The sequence below is a fragment of the Bufo bufo genome, chromosome 6 (genome assembly GCF_905171765.1).
Source record: "Bufo bufo chromosome 6, aBufBuf1.1, whole genome shotgun sequence".
In the NCBI taxonomy this organism is placed as follows: domain Eukaryota; kingdom Metazoa; phylum Chordata; class Amphibia; order Anura; family Bufonidae; genus Bufo; species Bufo bufo.
The window spans coordinates 196,413,858-196,427,387 of NC_053394.1; the positions used below are offsets into that span (position 1 = coordinate 196,413,858).

Below are 13,530 nucleotides of genomic sequence, written 5' to 3' on the forward strand. Positions count from 1 at the left end.
CACAGATCCCCCCATAAGTGCAATCCACAGATCCCCCCATAAGTGCAATCCACAGATCCCCCCCATAAGTGGCATCCACAGATCCCCCCCATAAGTGCCATCCACAGATCCCCCCCATAAGTGGCATCCACATATGCCCCCCATAAGTGCCATCCACAGATCCTCCCATAAGTGCCATCCACAGATCCCCGCCCAGCGCCGCCTCCTAGCTATTTTATTCACGCACTAGCCTCTGTGTAATCTCGCACAGGCGCACTGGCAGAGGCATCGTTGAACGAGGTGCGCTGGAAGACGGCGCATGCACACTTCGCTCGACGATGCCTCTGCCAGTGCGCCTGTGCGAGATTACACAGAGGCAATTGAAGTGAATAAATTAGCTAGGAGGCGGTGCCGCGGGCTCCTGCCGGCCCTGCATTCGGGGCACTGGTCAAAACATCCAGGGCTCCAGCCCCGAATGTTTTGACCTAACAACGCCCCTGGTTAAATGGCCTGCCATTGCTAAAGTCACTGTTATTTTATAAAAATTAGCAATAAATAAATACCATAGCAACGCTGGTCAACAGCTAGTTTATGTATAAAATAACAATATCAAACACACTAAACCAAACGTTTAAACGTAATAAAATATTTATTAACAAAAACTAATTAGATAATATGAAAAAAGGCCTCTAAGGCAAATTTCTGAGTTCCTTCTGGATGTCCAGCAACTCCTTATTACGGAGCTTTCTATGCTCCTCCAGCTTCCTCAATTGAATAGTCATCTGACGCTGATGCTTCTTCAACCGTGCTTGAAGTTTGCATATTTTTGTATTGTTTTCTTTTATAGCCAGCAGTTCATTGGCTTCTGCCTTTTGATGCTCCTGGAGCCTTCTTTTCAGTTTACAAATAACTGTTAGGGGAAAAAAATTAAAATTACAAAGACTTTCAATTATGATGAAGGCAGTTGTGGTTTGTGTGGAGTTTATGTTACAGTACTGTCCATTTACAGAACAAAAATATTTTTTATTACTTTTTTGAAAATTATATAATTTGTTTTAGTTGTTTTACCTTTTTAGTATTTCAATATAGTATAATGTTATTTAGTGGTTTAATTAATGCAAGTTCAGTAGAGTATAATAATATTTAGTTGGTTTCTTTAGGATGAAAGAAGAACCTACACTTTCGTGTTGCTAAGCATTTCTGTTGGCCATGGTCAATATGAATAACACATGAAAGTTCTCATCTTAAAATATAACTTCAAATACAAAAGAGCTATAAGATTTTATGAATGCAAATAGAAAACAAAACTTTTTTAAAAAGGGCTTTTGGACACACTACAAGATCTAAATAGTCTTCTATAGACATAGTTGTGGCACCAGGTCTCGCAGATGCTATCAATTAAAAGGGTTTCTACCACCAGAAATACTGTTATGTAGCTGACTGATATAGCGATGCGCTAATGTCAGCACTACATACGGTAACAGTATGTTTCTAACGTTAGTCCCTGCAGCCGTTTTTGTTAAAAAAAGCACTTTTATTATATGCTAATGAGCCTCTAGGTGCTATGTGGGCGTAAAATCAGCACCTAGAGGCTCCGTCCACTCACGCTTTATCCCACCCAGGTCCAGTGTTGTGCCCGCCCAGCTCCTCTTGATTGAAGGCACGGTCCGCCGCATCGCTGCTGAAATCCCGCGCCTGAGCCGTTCACTTCTGTCTTTGGCGCAGGCGCAGTGAGTAAATGATGCGATCCTGGTGCCGGATTCCTCACTGCGCCTGCGCCGACTACGTCCCAGTGAGGAAGCCGGCATCAGGAAAGCGGCCTTCTCTCACTGCGCCTGCGCCGAAGACAGAGGTGAACGGCGCAGGCGCGGGATTTCAGCAGCGATGCGGCGGACCGTGCCTTTAATCAAGAGGAGCTGGGCGGGCACAACACTGGACCTGGGTGGGATAAAGCGTGAGTGGACGGAGCCTCTAGGTGCTGATTTTACGCCCACATAGCACCTAGAGGCTCATTAGCATATAATAAAAGTGCTTTTTTTAACAAAAACGGCTGCAGGGACTAACGTTAGAAACATACTGTTATGTAGTTCTGACATTAGCGCAACGCTATATCAGTCAGCTACATAACAGTATTTCTGGTGGTAGAAACCCTTTAAAGACAATAATACGTACTCAGCCCCTTATCTGTAAGATAATAATGTACTTATTATGATGGTCTTTGATATGTTTTTTTATTATATTTCAAATGCCCATTCATTCTGCCATGTATTCCTTCTCATAGTATATATGACAGATGAAGGGACTGGTCAGTTCTCGGAAGCTCGCCGCCATGTGATATAGTAATAAAAAAATTTTGTCCAATAAAAGGTATCAATCCACCCTAAATCTTATTTTGTATTTCTTAATGACAGCACTGAATTACTTTGTAATAATTATGTAATGTTTAATGTGAATTAGTTGGATATTATATGGTTTTTATGTAGATTACAGAGTGATTGTGTTTAAAAATTTTCTGTCTATCTCTCTACTTTTTTATATTTTGAAAAAATTTTGGTCCCTTTTTCTTGTAAACATTGTATTGATATTTAATTAGCTAGCTTTGTGCACAAATTTACCTTCCTGATGAGGGGTGTAAGCCGGCTCCGCCTCCTCTTCTGCCGGTGATGGTGGAGAGGACTCCCCTGGTTGAGGTGGTTCCTCTGACTCCAAGGAGATTTGGGAGGGTCCAGGCTGCTCCTCCTCTGCCTGCTTCTCCAATTCTTCCTCCTCATCAGATGTCACCACCGTCTCCTGTGATTTCCGGATTTTTACAGTTTGAACAGGATCCCCTGTAATCACAGAATGTTAAGAATTCAGACAAACAAGTAATAAAACATAACAAAGCTAAATATAAAAAAAAATCATATACGGAGGGATCTGCATGAGATTCTGATTATCCACACGGTGGATTTTCCTCATTTTGGAGTTATTTAACATGCCCAAACCAGTGTTTCAGATGGCTAAAACTGGCCTAAGTTAAAAGGTAGGATGACGTAACAGGGCTTATTGGATGGTGTTATGTTGGGTATATTATATTTTTTGGCTGTCAGCGTTAGTTATACTGTCTGGCCAGCCGCATTTTCAATATCTGCCATCCGCCTTCACTCCCTGTTGATTCACATGGTCACTTTATTATTAAAAGGAGGGGTAAAGTCGCTTGCCGATAGTTGCCAAGCGTACTTGATTTTTAGATGGTATTTAGGAAGAGTTTATCGCTGGTCTATTCAGTGGTAGAGGGAGTCACATCATGATTTCCCTAACTTTACCCTTATTAAAATTTTACCTTTAATATTGCTGTCCATCAACTGTATTCATCGAAAAATGCTTTTATTTTATTGTTAATTAGCTTGTATAGGTGCCCAGAGGCGGCGTTGATGCGTGGGCTGCTGCCCATGCCCATCAGCGCTTTTCAAAGCAAACCACTTCCCTTTCACCCCTCTGGGCTGCCCTAGGTTCTTCAGTTTCCATCATCTCTTCAACCCTAAATCCTACTCCTGCGCTGTTTAACATAATCCTCGCGCCTGAACAATACATTACCCTAATTAGTCTACTTTTTAAAATTTTGGTTTCATTTAACAAAATAAAAGCATTTTTGAACCCAAAAAATCATTTTTTAATCTGAGAGCCAGCCGTATTTTATTTAAATTTTTGGCCATTTGTCTTAGGCCTCTTTCACACGACCGTTTTTTTTTCCGTTTTGCGGGCCGTTTTTTGCGTTCCATATACGGTCCGTATACGGAACTATTCATTTCAATGGTTCCGCAAAAAAAACGGAATGTACTCCGTATGCATTCCGTTTCCGTATTTCCGTTTTTCCGTTCCGTTGAAAGATAGAACATGTCCTATATTTGGCCGCAAATCACGTTCCGTGGCTCCATTAAAGTCTATGGGTCCGAAAAAAAAAACGGAATGCATACGGAAATGCATCCGTATGTCTTCTGTATCCGTTCCTTTTTTGCGGAACCATCTATTGAAAATGTTATGCCCAGCCCAATTTTTTCTATGAAATTACTGTATACTGTATATGGCATACAGAAAAACGGAAAGGAAAAACGGAACGGAAACGGAAACACAACGGAAACAAAAAACGGAACAACGGATCCATTTAAAATGGACCGCAAAACACTGAAAAAGCCATACGATCGTGTGAAAGAGGCCTTAGGTAGTGGCTAATTTTTTGCATGATGGGGAGCATACCATGGGCGTAGCTATAGGGGATGCAGAGGTAGCAGTTGCTACTGGGCACAGGAGCCTGAGGGGGCACAATTACCCTTGTGGTGCATACAAAGACATTATATTGTATTATATTATAGAAAGTGTATGCTGGTTAAACCTCTGGCTGGAGGGAAGGGGTTAGGGCTCTTTCACACTTGCGTTCTTTTCTTCCGGCATAGAGTTCCGTCGTCGGGGCTCTATGCCGGAAGAATCCTGATCAGTTTTATCCTAATGCATTCTGAATGGAGAGAAATCCGTTCAGGATGCATCAGGATGTCTTCAGTTCCGGACCGGAACGTTTTTTGGCCGGAGAAAATACCGCAGCATGCTGCGCTTTTTGCTCCGGCCAAAAATCCTTAACACTTGCCGCAAGGCCGGATCCGGAATTAATGCCCATTGAAAGGCATTAATCCGGATCCGGCCTTAAGCTAAACGTCGTTTAGGCGCATTGCCGGATCCGACGTTTAGCTTTTTCTGAATGGTTACCATGGCTGCCAGGACGCTAAAGTCCTGGCAGCCATGGTAAAGTGTAGTGGGGAGCGGGGGAACAGTATACTTACCATCCGTGCGGCTCCCCGGGCGCTCCATAGTGACGTCAGGGCGCCCCACGCGCATGGATGACGTGATCGCATGGACACGTCATCCATGCGCATGGGGCGCTCTGACGTCATTCTGGAGCGCCCCGGGAGCCGCACGGACTGTAAGTATACTGCTTCCCCGCTCACCACTACTACTATGACAACCAGGACTTTAATAGCGTCCTGGCTGCCATAGTAACACTGAACGCATTTTGAAGACGGATCCGTCTTCAAATGCTTTCAGTTCACTTGCGTTTTTCCGGATCCGGCGTGTAATTCCGGCAAATGGAGTACACGTCGGATCCGGACAACGCAAGTGTGAAAGAGCCCTTAGGTCAAGAATTTGGCATGGGTATGGGAATGGGGGGAGGAGGTGCTGTTTTAATTTTTACCTGAGGCAGCATGAAGGCTATGTGCTTCCCTGTCCCTGACCACTAAGCACTGAGGGAAGGGGGCCCAAGCTTAACTCTTGCAACAGGTGTCATGAACCTTTAGCTATGCCCCTGGGGCATATACGCCTTTTGGATCGCTTAGTGTTGCACTTTTAGTGATAGCAATTCTGTATTCCGGGCTTTATCAGAGGCGTTAGGTCATGTGATATCTTTATTGTGCCAGTTGATACGGACGTATTGATACCTAATATGTCTACTTTAATTTTTTCATTTATTTTTAACAATTTCTTTCTTTTTGCTTTATTTGGGAAGACAAAAATGACACTAATTTTTTGGGGTTTCAAAAATAAATCTTTAAAAGTTTTATTTACAATTTATTTTGGGACCCACTCTGGGACTTCAACTTTTGGGGTCTGAACCCCTTTACAATGCATTCAAATACTTCTGTATTGGAATGCATTGGCTATAGGAGTAATACAGTTGTATTACTAAGGCCGAATGCCCACAGCCGTGTTCCGCGGCCGAGAGCAGTCCGTGGTTTCCCGGCCGGGATTCCTGCTGACAGCAGGAGCGCACGGTGTCATTGGTTGCTATGACGCCGTGCGCTTCATGCCGCCGCTGCTGTACAGTAAGACACTCGTATGATCTATAGGAGTGTATTACTGTACAGCAGCGGCGGCATGAAGCGCACGGCATCATAGCAGCATCACTGAATATATACATTAGAAAGTGTTGTAGAGGAAGATAAAGTTATGTAAGCAGCACTGTACCTGGGCATATTTTCGCACTTTCTTTATGGATGCGATCCATATGGTGGCGCTTTAAATCGCACAATTTTTTTTGAATAGATGCCTTTGTGGGCCTCCGATCTAAGTTTTCTGCCATCTCCTCTATCAGCTCCGTGATAATGGCGTCCTTCGTCGCATGTTTGCTAGTCCGATGGTAGCCCTTTTCCAACATGCGCTGAAGAATGAAGATGCAAGCATTTAATCCCAATTATTTGAAATACAAGTTTTCAGCAAAAAGGTCCTCAACAAAACAGCAAATAGTAGATACGTATTTGAAGTGGAAATATTATATTTAATGTTACAGTGATAATTTAAGATCAGATTCTATTGAGATTATATGTGTGTGGGGTCTGAGCTATCAGATATTGCCCAGCTGAGCTGCGCTGTACCTGTCTAGTGAAGTGACGGGACGGTATTGGGTGTACAGCAGATTCACCTCCCCGTGGTGCACCCTGGGTAACGTTAAATAAACCAACAAATACTTACAGTGAGACAAAGAAAGCTCATGGACAGAAAAAAATATAATATATATATATTTTGTGTGTGTATGGTATGGTATATAGTGTGCGGTATTTAGTGTGTGGTATTTTGTGGCAGGAAAATGGATGGGCTATGGGCATCTGAGCAGTGTCGGACTGGGGTACTTAGGGCCCACCAGTAAAATTTATTTTTGGGGGCCCACCGTACGGATACATTTAAGTATAATAAATAATCTATCACGTTTTGAATATGAACATAGGTTGGTTGAGGTGCTGTACATTGAACTTATGTATATAGTGCAGTAATTTTTCTTTTCCGGCATAGAGTTCCGTCACAGGGGCTCTATACCGGAAAAGAACTGATCAGTTTTATCCCCGTGGATTCTGAATGGAGAGCAAGGGTACTTTTACACTTGCGTTTTTCTTTTCCGGCATAGAGTTCCGTCACAGGGGCTCTATACCGGAAAAGAACTGATCAGTTTTATCCCCATGCATTCTGAATGGAGAGTAATCTGTTCAGGAAGCATCATGATGTCTTCAGTTCAGTCGTTTTGACTGATCAGTCAAAAGAGAAAACCGCAGCATACTACGGTTTTCTCTCCGGCGAAAAAAACTGAAAACTTGCCTGAATGGCGGATCCGGCATTTTTTCCCATAGGAATGTATTAGCGCCGTATCCGGCATTCAGAATACCGGAATGCCGGATCCGTCGTTCCGGCATGCGCATGCGCAGATCGGTAAAAATGTGAAAAAATGTACAAGAGGGATCCGTCGGTCCGCATGACAAGCGGAGAGACGGATCCGTCCTTGCAATGCATTTGTGAGACGGATCCGCATCCGGATCCGTCTCACAAATGCTTTTAGTCAGCGGCAGATCGGCGGATCCGGCGGGCAGTTCCGACGACGGAACTGCCCGCCGGATCACATTGCTGCAAGTATGAAAGTAGCCTTATGTGCCACTTGTGCAGGTGGTGGGAGACTAGGGGCCCACATTGCTCAGTGACTCACCGGGGGATTCCCCTGTACCCCTGTGGGCCAGTCCGAGCCTGCATCGGAGAGATATTTATCTGTTGTCCATACATACAGACATACATGCTACAGACATAGTGCCGTGATGTCACAAATATTACTTAGTGCACCAATCAGTAATATCTACTCTTTAGTGGGAGGTGGGGGAGAATAATTCGGAACAATAATGAAAATATTCGAATTTACGAATATGTTGAAACACTCCACATACATATAAACTATTTGTCATACATGCAGTATGTAATAAAAAAAATACAATGCTGTGATACAATATTACTTACAGTCAGGAGAAATCCTTCCTCATCCTCTTTAAAGTATCTTTTCACCATCTTTCGCTAGCCGATAATATTTGTGGCACTATTTTCGAATACGGCATAGAAAACGAAACCAAGTCACGTGACACTGTAACTTCGTACGATCACGTACGAAGTAACGCGATAATTTCAGAACGTCCTGATTTTCAGTTGATACGGATATTCGAATTTAAAGATCGATTCCAGCCTGCTTCTTGCGCTAATGGGTGCTGGGCAGGGAGGAATCGATATATATATTCAAAGTACAGTTTTTCGAAAGATAGAATATACTGTCGGATCTGAGTTTCTCCTGCAACTCAGATCCGATGGTATATTCTAACCTACAGGCGTTCCCATGGTTACGGGGACGCTTGTTGGGGAGCAGTATGTTAAAGTGGAATATTATTGCTCTAACTTCGTCTTTTCGAATATTCTTAATATTGCTCTAACTTCGTCTTTTAGAATATTCTTAATATTCTAAAAGACGAAGTTAGAGCAATATTAAGAATATTCTTAAAATACACATATAGATTGTAATTTAGCTAATATAGTTCTATAATCCATTTTTTTTATTGTCTAATTTTTTTGCCTCTTCTGAACTTCAGTTTTGTAAAATATGTACACTATTACAAAAATTACTATAGCAGTATATTAGCTAAATTACAATCTATATGTGTATTTTACGAATATTCGTAATATTGCTCTAACTTCGTCTTTTAGAATATTAAGAATATTCTAAAAGACGAAGTTAGAGCAATATTAAGAATATTCGTAAAATACACATATAGATTGTAATTTAGCTAATATACTGCTATAGTAATTTTTTTAATAGTGTACATATTTTACAAAACTGAAGTTCAGAAGAGGCAAAAAAAATTGACAAAAAAAAAGGATTATAGAACTAGATTAGCTAAATTACAATCTATATGTGTATTTTACGAATATTATTAATATTGCTCTAACTTCGTCTTTTAGAATATTAAGAATATTCTAAAAGACGAAGTTAGAGCAATATTAAGAATATTCGTAAAATACACATATTAGCCTATCCATAGTCAATTAGTCGAACGTTGCCTTATAAAAAAAAAAATCGCAATACGCGATTAATTAAATCGCATATTATATGGAATGACGAATATTCGATTTCGACGAATATAAGACGAATATTCAATCGAATATTCGCGAAATCGAATATGGCACCTCCCGCTCATCACTACTAGTTAGTTCTTTTCCCACTCATCAATTGTTTGCATTTATTTTTAATACTTATATTTTTCAGACACATTTGATTTTTAACATATTTGTTAAAAATATCACTAATATAATTTAAGCCAATGTTACTATACAAAATAGTGTTATTAAGGTTGAGAATTTGTTCACAGTATGGATACTTGAATCAAAATTTTTTATATACCTGTATTTTTCACCCTATAATACGCACCGGCCCAGGTTTTTGGGGATGAAAATAAGAAGTAAAATATTTTTAACCAAAAGGTGTGCTTTTGGTGGGTTTGGAACTAATGGTGGTCTGTGGATGGCACTATTACTGGGGATCTGTGGATGGCACTATTATGGGGGATCTGTGAAGGGCACTGTAATGGGGGATCTGTGAAGGACACTGTTATGGGGGATCTAGGGATGGCACTGTTATGGGGGATCTGTGGATGATGCACTGTTATGGGGGGATCTGTGGATGATGCACTGTTATGGGGGGGATCTGTGACGGACACTGTTATGGGAGGATCTGTAAAGGATACTGTTACAGGGGGATCTGTGGCTGACACTGTTATGGGGGATCTGTGGATGGGGCTGTTATGGGGGATCTGTGGATGGCACTGTTATGGGGGATCTGTGGATGGCACCGTTGTGGGGGATCTGTGGATGGCACCGTTATGGGGGATCTGTGGATGGCACCGTTATGGGGGATCTGTGGATGGCACCGTTATGGGGGATCTGTGGATGGCACTGTTATGGGAGATCTGTGGATGGCACTGTTATGGGGGATCTGTGGATGGCACTGTTATGGGGGATATGTGAAGGACACTGTTATGGGGGATCTAGGGATGGCACTGTTATGGGGGATCTAGGGATGGCACTGTTATGGGGGATCTGTGGATGACGCACTGTTATGGGGGGATCTGTGGATGATGCACTGTTATGGGGGGATCTGTGACGGACACTGTTATGGGGGATCTGTAAAGGATACTGTTACAGGGGGGATCTGTGGATGGTACTGTTATGGGGGATCTGTGGATGGCACAGTTATGGGGGATCTGTGGATGGCACTGTTATGGGGGATCTGTGGATGGCACTGTTATGGGAGATCTGTGGATGGCACTGTTATGGGGGATCTGTGGATGGCACTGTTATATATGTGCCCTCCACAGACCCCCCCATCCCATAACAGTGCCATCCACAGACCCCCACAATGTTATATTGGCCTTTTCAATATTAAAAAAATTATTGAACTTTTAAATTTTTTTGTTAAAAAAAAAAGTTTTTTTTATGGTACAACAGTCTTTATGTAAGCGAAGAAGAAACATGCTGTAGTTGGGGGTCATAGAATTATTTTATAGTTATTTAATCATTCTACCGCGGCACAATTCATATCAAAACTCTCTGTTCCTGCTTAGTTATGCCAAACTTTGTGTAGGCCTTAGAATACAACGTTAACTTACCATCTGCCTGCTGATCTTGTCCTGATACTTCAGAGTTCTGTGTAGTCATTATACTCCACCGTTACTAATGACTGCTGCTATTATCCTGATCCTTGAGAGTTATGTGTAGGCTGTATAATCCACTGTTAATATCTACATGATGCTGATACTGCTGCTGTCTGTCCTGATCATGGTGAGTTATCTTTCGGGCCTTTTGTCACACCACATTACCTGCTGCTGCCTGTCCTGCTGAGTTAGGACGAGATATGTTTAGGCCTTATACGCGACCGTTAATATCTACCTGCTGCTGATGCTGCTGTCTGTCATGATCATGCTGAGTTAGGCCAAGCTAGTTGTTTGTCCTTTGTAGCTATGTGAAGGCCTTATACAACAACGTCAGCTGTCCTGATAAAGTTGATTTGTTAATGTAGTCCTCAAACTACACTGTTACCTTTACCTACTGCTGCTGTCCATATCAAGCTGACTTTTAGGGCTCAGAATACATCGTTAGCTTTACCTGCTGCTGCTGTCCATATCAAGCTGACTTGTAGGCCTCAAAATACAATGTTAGCTTTGCCTTCTGCTGCTCTCCTGATCAAGTTGATTTGTATAAATATGCCTCATAATACACCACTACCTTTACCTGCTGCTGTCCATATCAAGCTGACTTGTAGGCCTCAGAATACACTGTTAGCTTTACATGCTGCTGCTGGCCATATCAAGCTGACTTGTAGGCCTCAGAATACACCGTTAGCTTTACCTGCTGCTGCTGTCCATATCAAGCTGACTTGTAGGCCTCCGAATACACCGTTAGCTTTACCTGCTGCTGCTGTCCTGATCAAGTTGATTTGTTATGTATATGCCTCATAATACACCACTACCTTTACCTGCTGCTGCTGTCCATATCAAGCTGACTTGTAGGCCTCAGAATACACCGTTAGCTTTACCTGCTGCTGCTGTCCATATCAAGCTGACTTGTAGGCCTCAAAATACAACGTTAGATTTACCTGCTGCTGCTGTCCTAATCAAGTTGATTTGTAGGCCTCAGAATACACAGTTAGCTTTACCTGCTGCTGTCCATATCAAGCTGACTTGTAGGCCTCAGAATACACAGTTAGCTTTACCTGCTGCTGTCCATATCAAACTGACTTGTAGGCCTCAGAATACACCATTAGCTTTACCTGCTGCTGCTATCCATATCAAGCTAACTTGTAGGCCTCAGAATACACCGTTAGCTTTACCTACTGCTGCTGTCCTCAAAAACCTTATGTGTAGGCCTTATACTACACTGTTAACATGTACCTACTGCTGTTGTCTGTCCGAACCCTGCTGACTTTGCCCCTGGACTAAAGGGTCCTTACTGATAAGTCTGCAGTTAAAATTAGACAAAAACATAACCTTATTGAAAAAAAAGAAAGGAAACAATATAACTGAAAATAACTTTTTTAATAAAACTAAGATGTAAACATGTAAAAATCAGCAGCAATAAATAGCAAATAGCAGCAATTAGCAGCAGTGGATGTATCAAATAACAGTGGAAGTCCGTCTACATAAGCCACAGATATAGAACGTATATTACGTATATTCCTCTTTGGCTGCAGCAGAGGATATGGCGGTAATTTAAGGGCCAGATGTAAAAAATGTATTTTCTCAGTTTAGCTTTCCCGTATTCCGGGTCAGAGTATCTTATAGTCTTTACAGTCCCACTCCTGGCTAGTTTTATTTGCGCATATGTAAATCGCCAGTCTTTACAATATTGCGGAGAGAGAAAGAGGTATAATACAGTGAGCAAGGTGGCGTCCCACCTAGTTGTATATGTCCATTCAATGTTACCTTGCTTGTATTCCTCTCCTGTTTCTAAGTGTCGACTTGGCGTGAATGTCAGCTGACTCTGTCTCCATTATCGTCAGCAGATTTTGCATTTGATGAAATTTGAATATTGCCAGGGTCTTTCGTTCCTGAAGCTTTAGATTAGGTTCAGAGGGGACTCTCTGCCAGCATGCTGGTGCAAGGTAGTAACCATACGCGTTTCGGGGACGTGGCCCCTTCCTCAGTGGTGACCTTGCTCTATTCCCCTCTTCCTTTTATGCTCCAAATTAGATTAAAGGTCAAAAAGGTGTGTCTGAATCGTAATAGCTTTCAGATGGGTGTAAAACCCGGATTTTCATAGTATGACTCCCATTTGTCTTTTATGCGGCTTTTTAGTGCGGCTTTTTAATATCTGCTTGCATTTTTCTTTAGATAGCTTTCATGACTGTTCGCATAGAATATCAAACACATACATATATTCACAACGTGCTAATATAATAGTAAATGCAGATGTATATATATATACATATGTCTAACTCTGATATATGCTAACATGATAAATGCAGACATATATAGTCCAGGCTTCTTTAAAACACACATCAGGGCTATACATGAAACAGCAAGAAGAGTCATGTCACACTCATATTTCTTTGCAAGTGTGTAAAAAACAGCATTTTGCGATTGTCATGCGTTTTTCGTGCTGCTTTTTAAAAACACATTGCGTTTTCTATCTCAAAACTCTTTAAATAAAATATACAATATTATAAGTAAAAAATAAGTTCACATTGAATTCTAAAAATGTATAAACTTTATAAAATAATAAAAAATATATAATAGGACTCACTTTCATTGTAAGCGGTGGAAAACCTCCCTCTATATAAGATCCATACAAGAAGCAATTCATAGAAACCCAAATAATTCCCAGTCAGCGTTTAACCCATTGGGTACAAGTGAACCAAAGTCAAAAATCAGTTTTAATTCCAGTCTAGACATCTTTTTAACCAGATCTCCACCTCTCCAATCTGGTTCTACCTTGGCTAGTGCTGTGTAAATCAAGCCAGTGGGATCTTTGTTATGGCACATTTTAAAGTGTCTAGATACGGTGTGGTTTTCATATCCTCGACGTATGTTGGCCACATGTTCGGATATTCTTTTTTTAAAAAGCCTCTTGGTGCGGCCAACATATTGTTTATTACAAGGGCATGTTAGTAAATAAATAACACTCTTGCTGTTACAAGTGAGGAAAGTTTTTATCTCGTGTGAGTAGCCATTG

General features: G+C 41.5%; 1 protein-coding gene across 1 annotated transcript; it reads right to left on the reverse strand.

Annotated features, from left to right (window-relative positions):
• Positions 1-667: 667 nt before the first annotated feature.
• On the reverse strand, positions 668-8,155 carry LOC121004332. Its single transcript, XM_040436518.1, has 4 exons — positions 7,780-8,155; positions 5,974-6,166; positions 2,595-2,807; positions 668-889 (listed from the first exon to the last, which is right to left on the reverse strand). The coding sequence occupies exons 1-4, from the start codon at positions 7,825-7,827 to the stop codon at positions 669-671; spliced, it is 675 nt and encodes a 224-aa protein (XP_040292452.1). The 5' UTR covers positions 7,828-8,155; the 3' UTR covers position 668.
• Between the last annotated feature and the right edge of the window lie 5,375 nt (positions 8,156-13,530).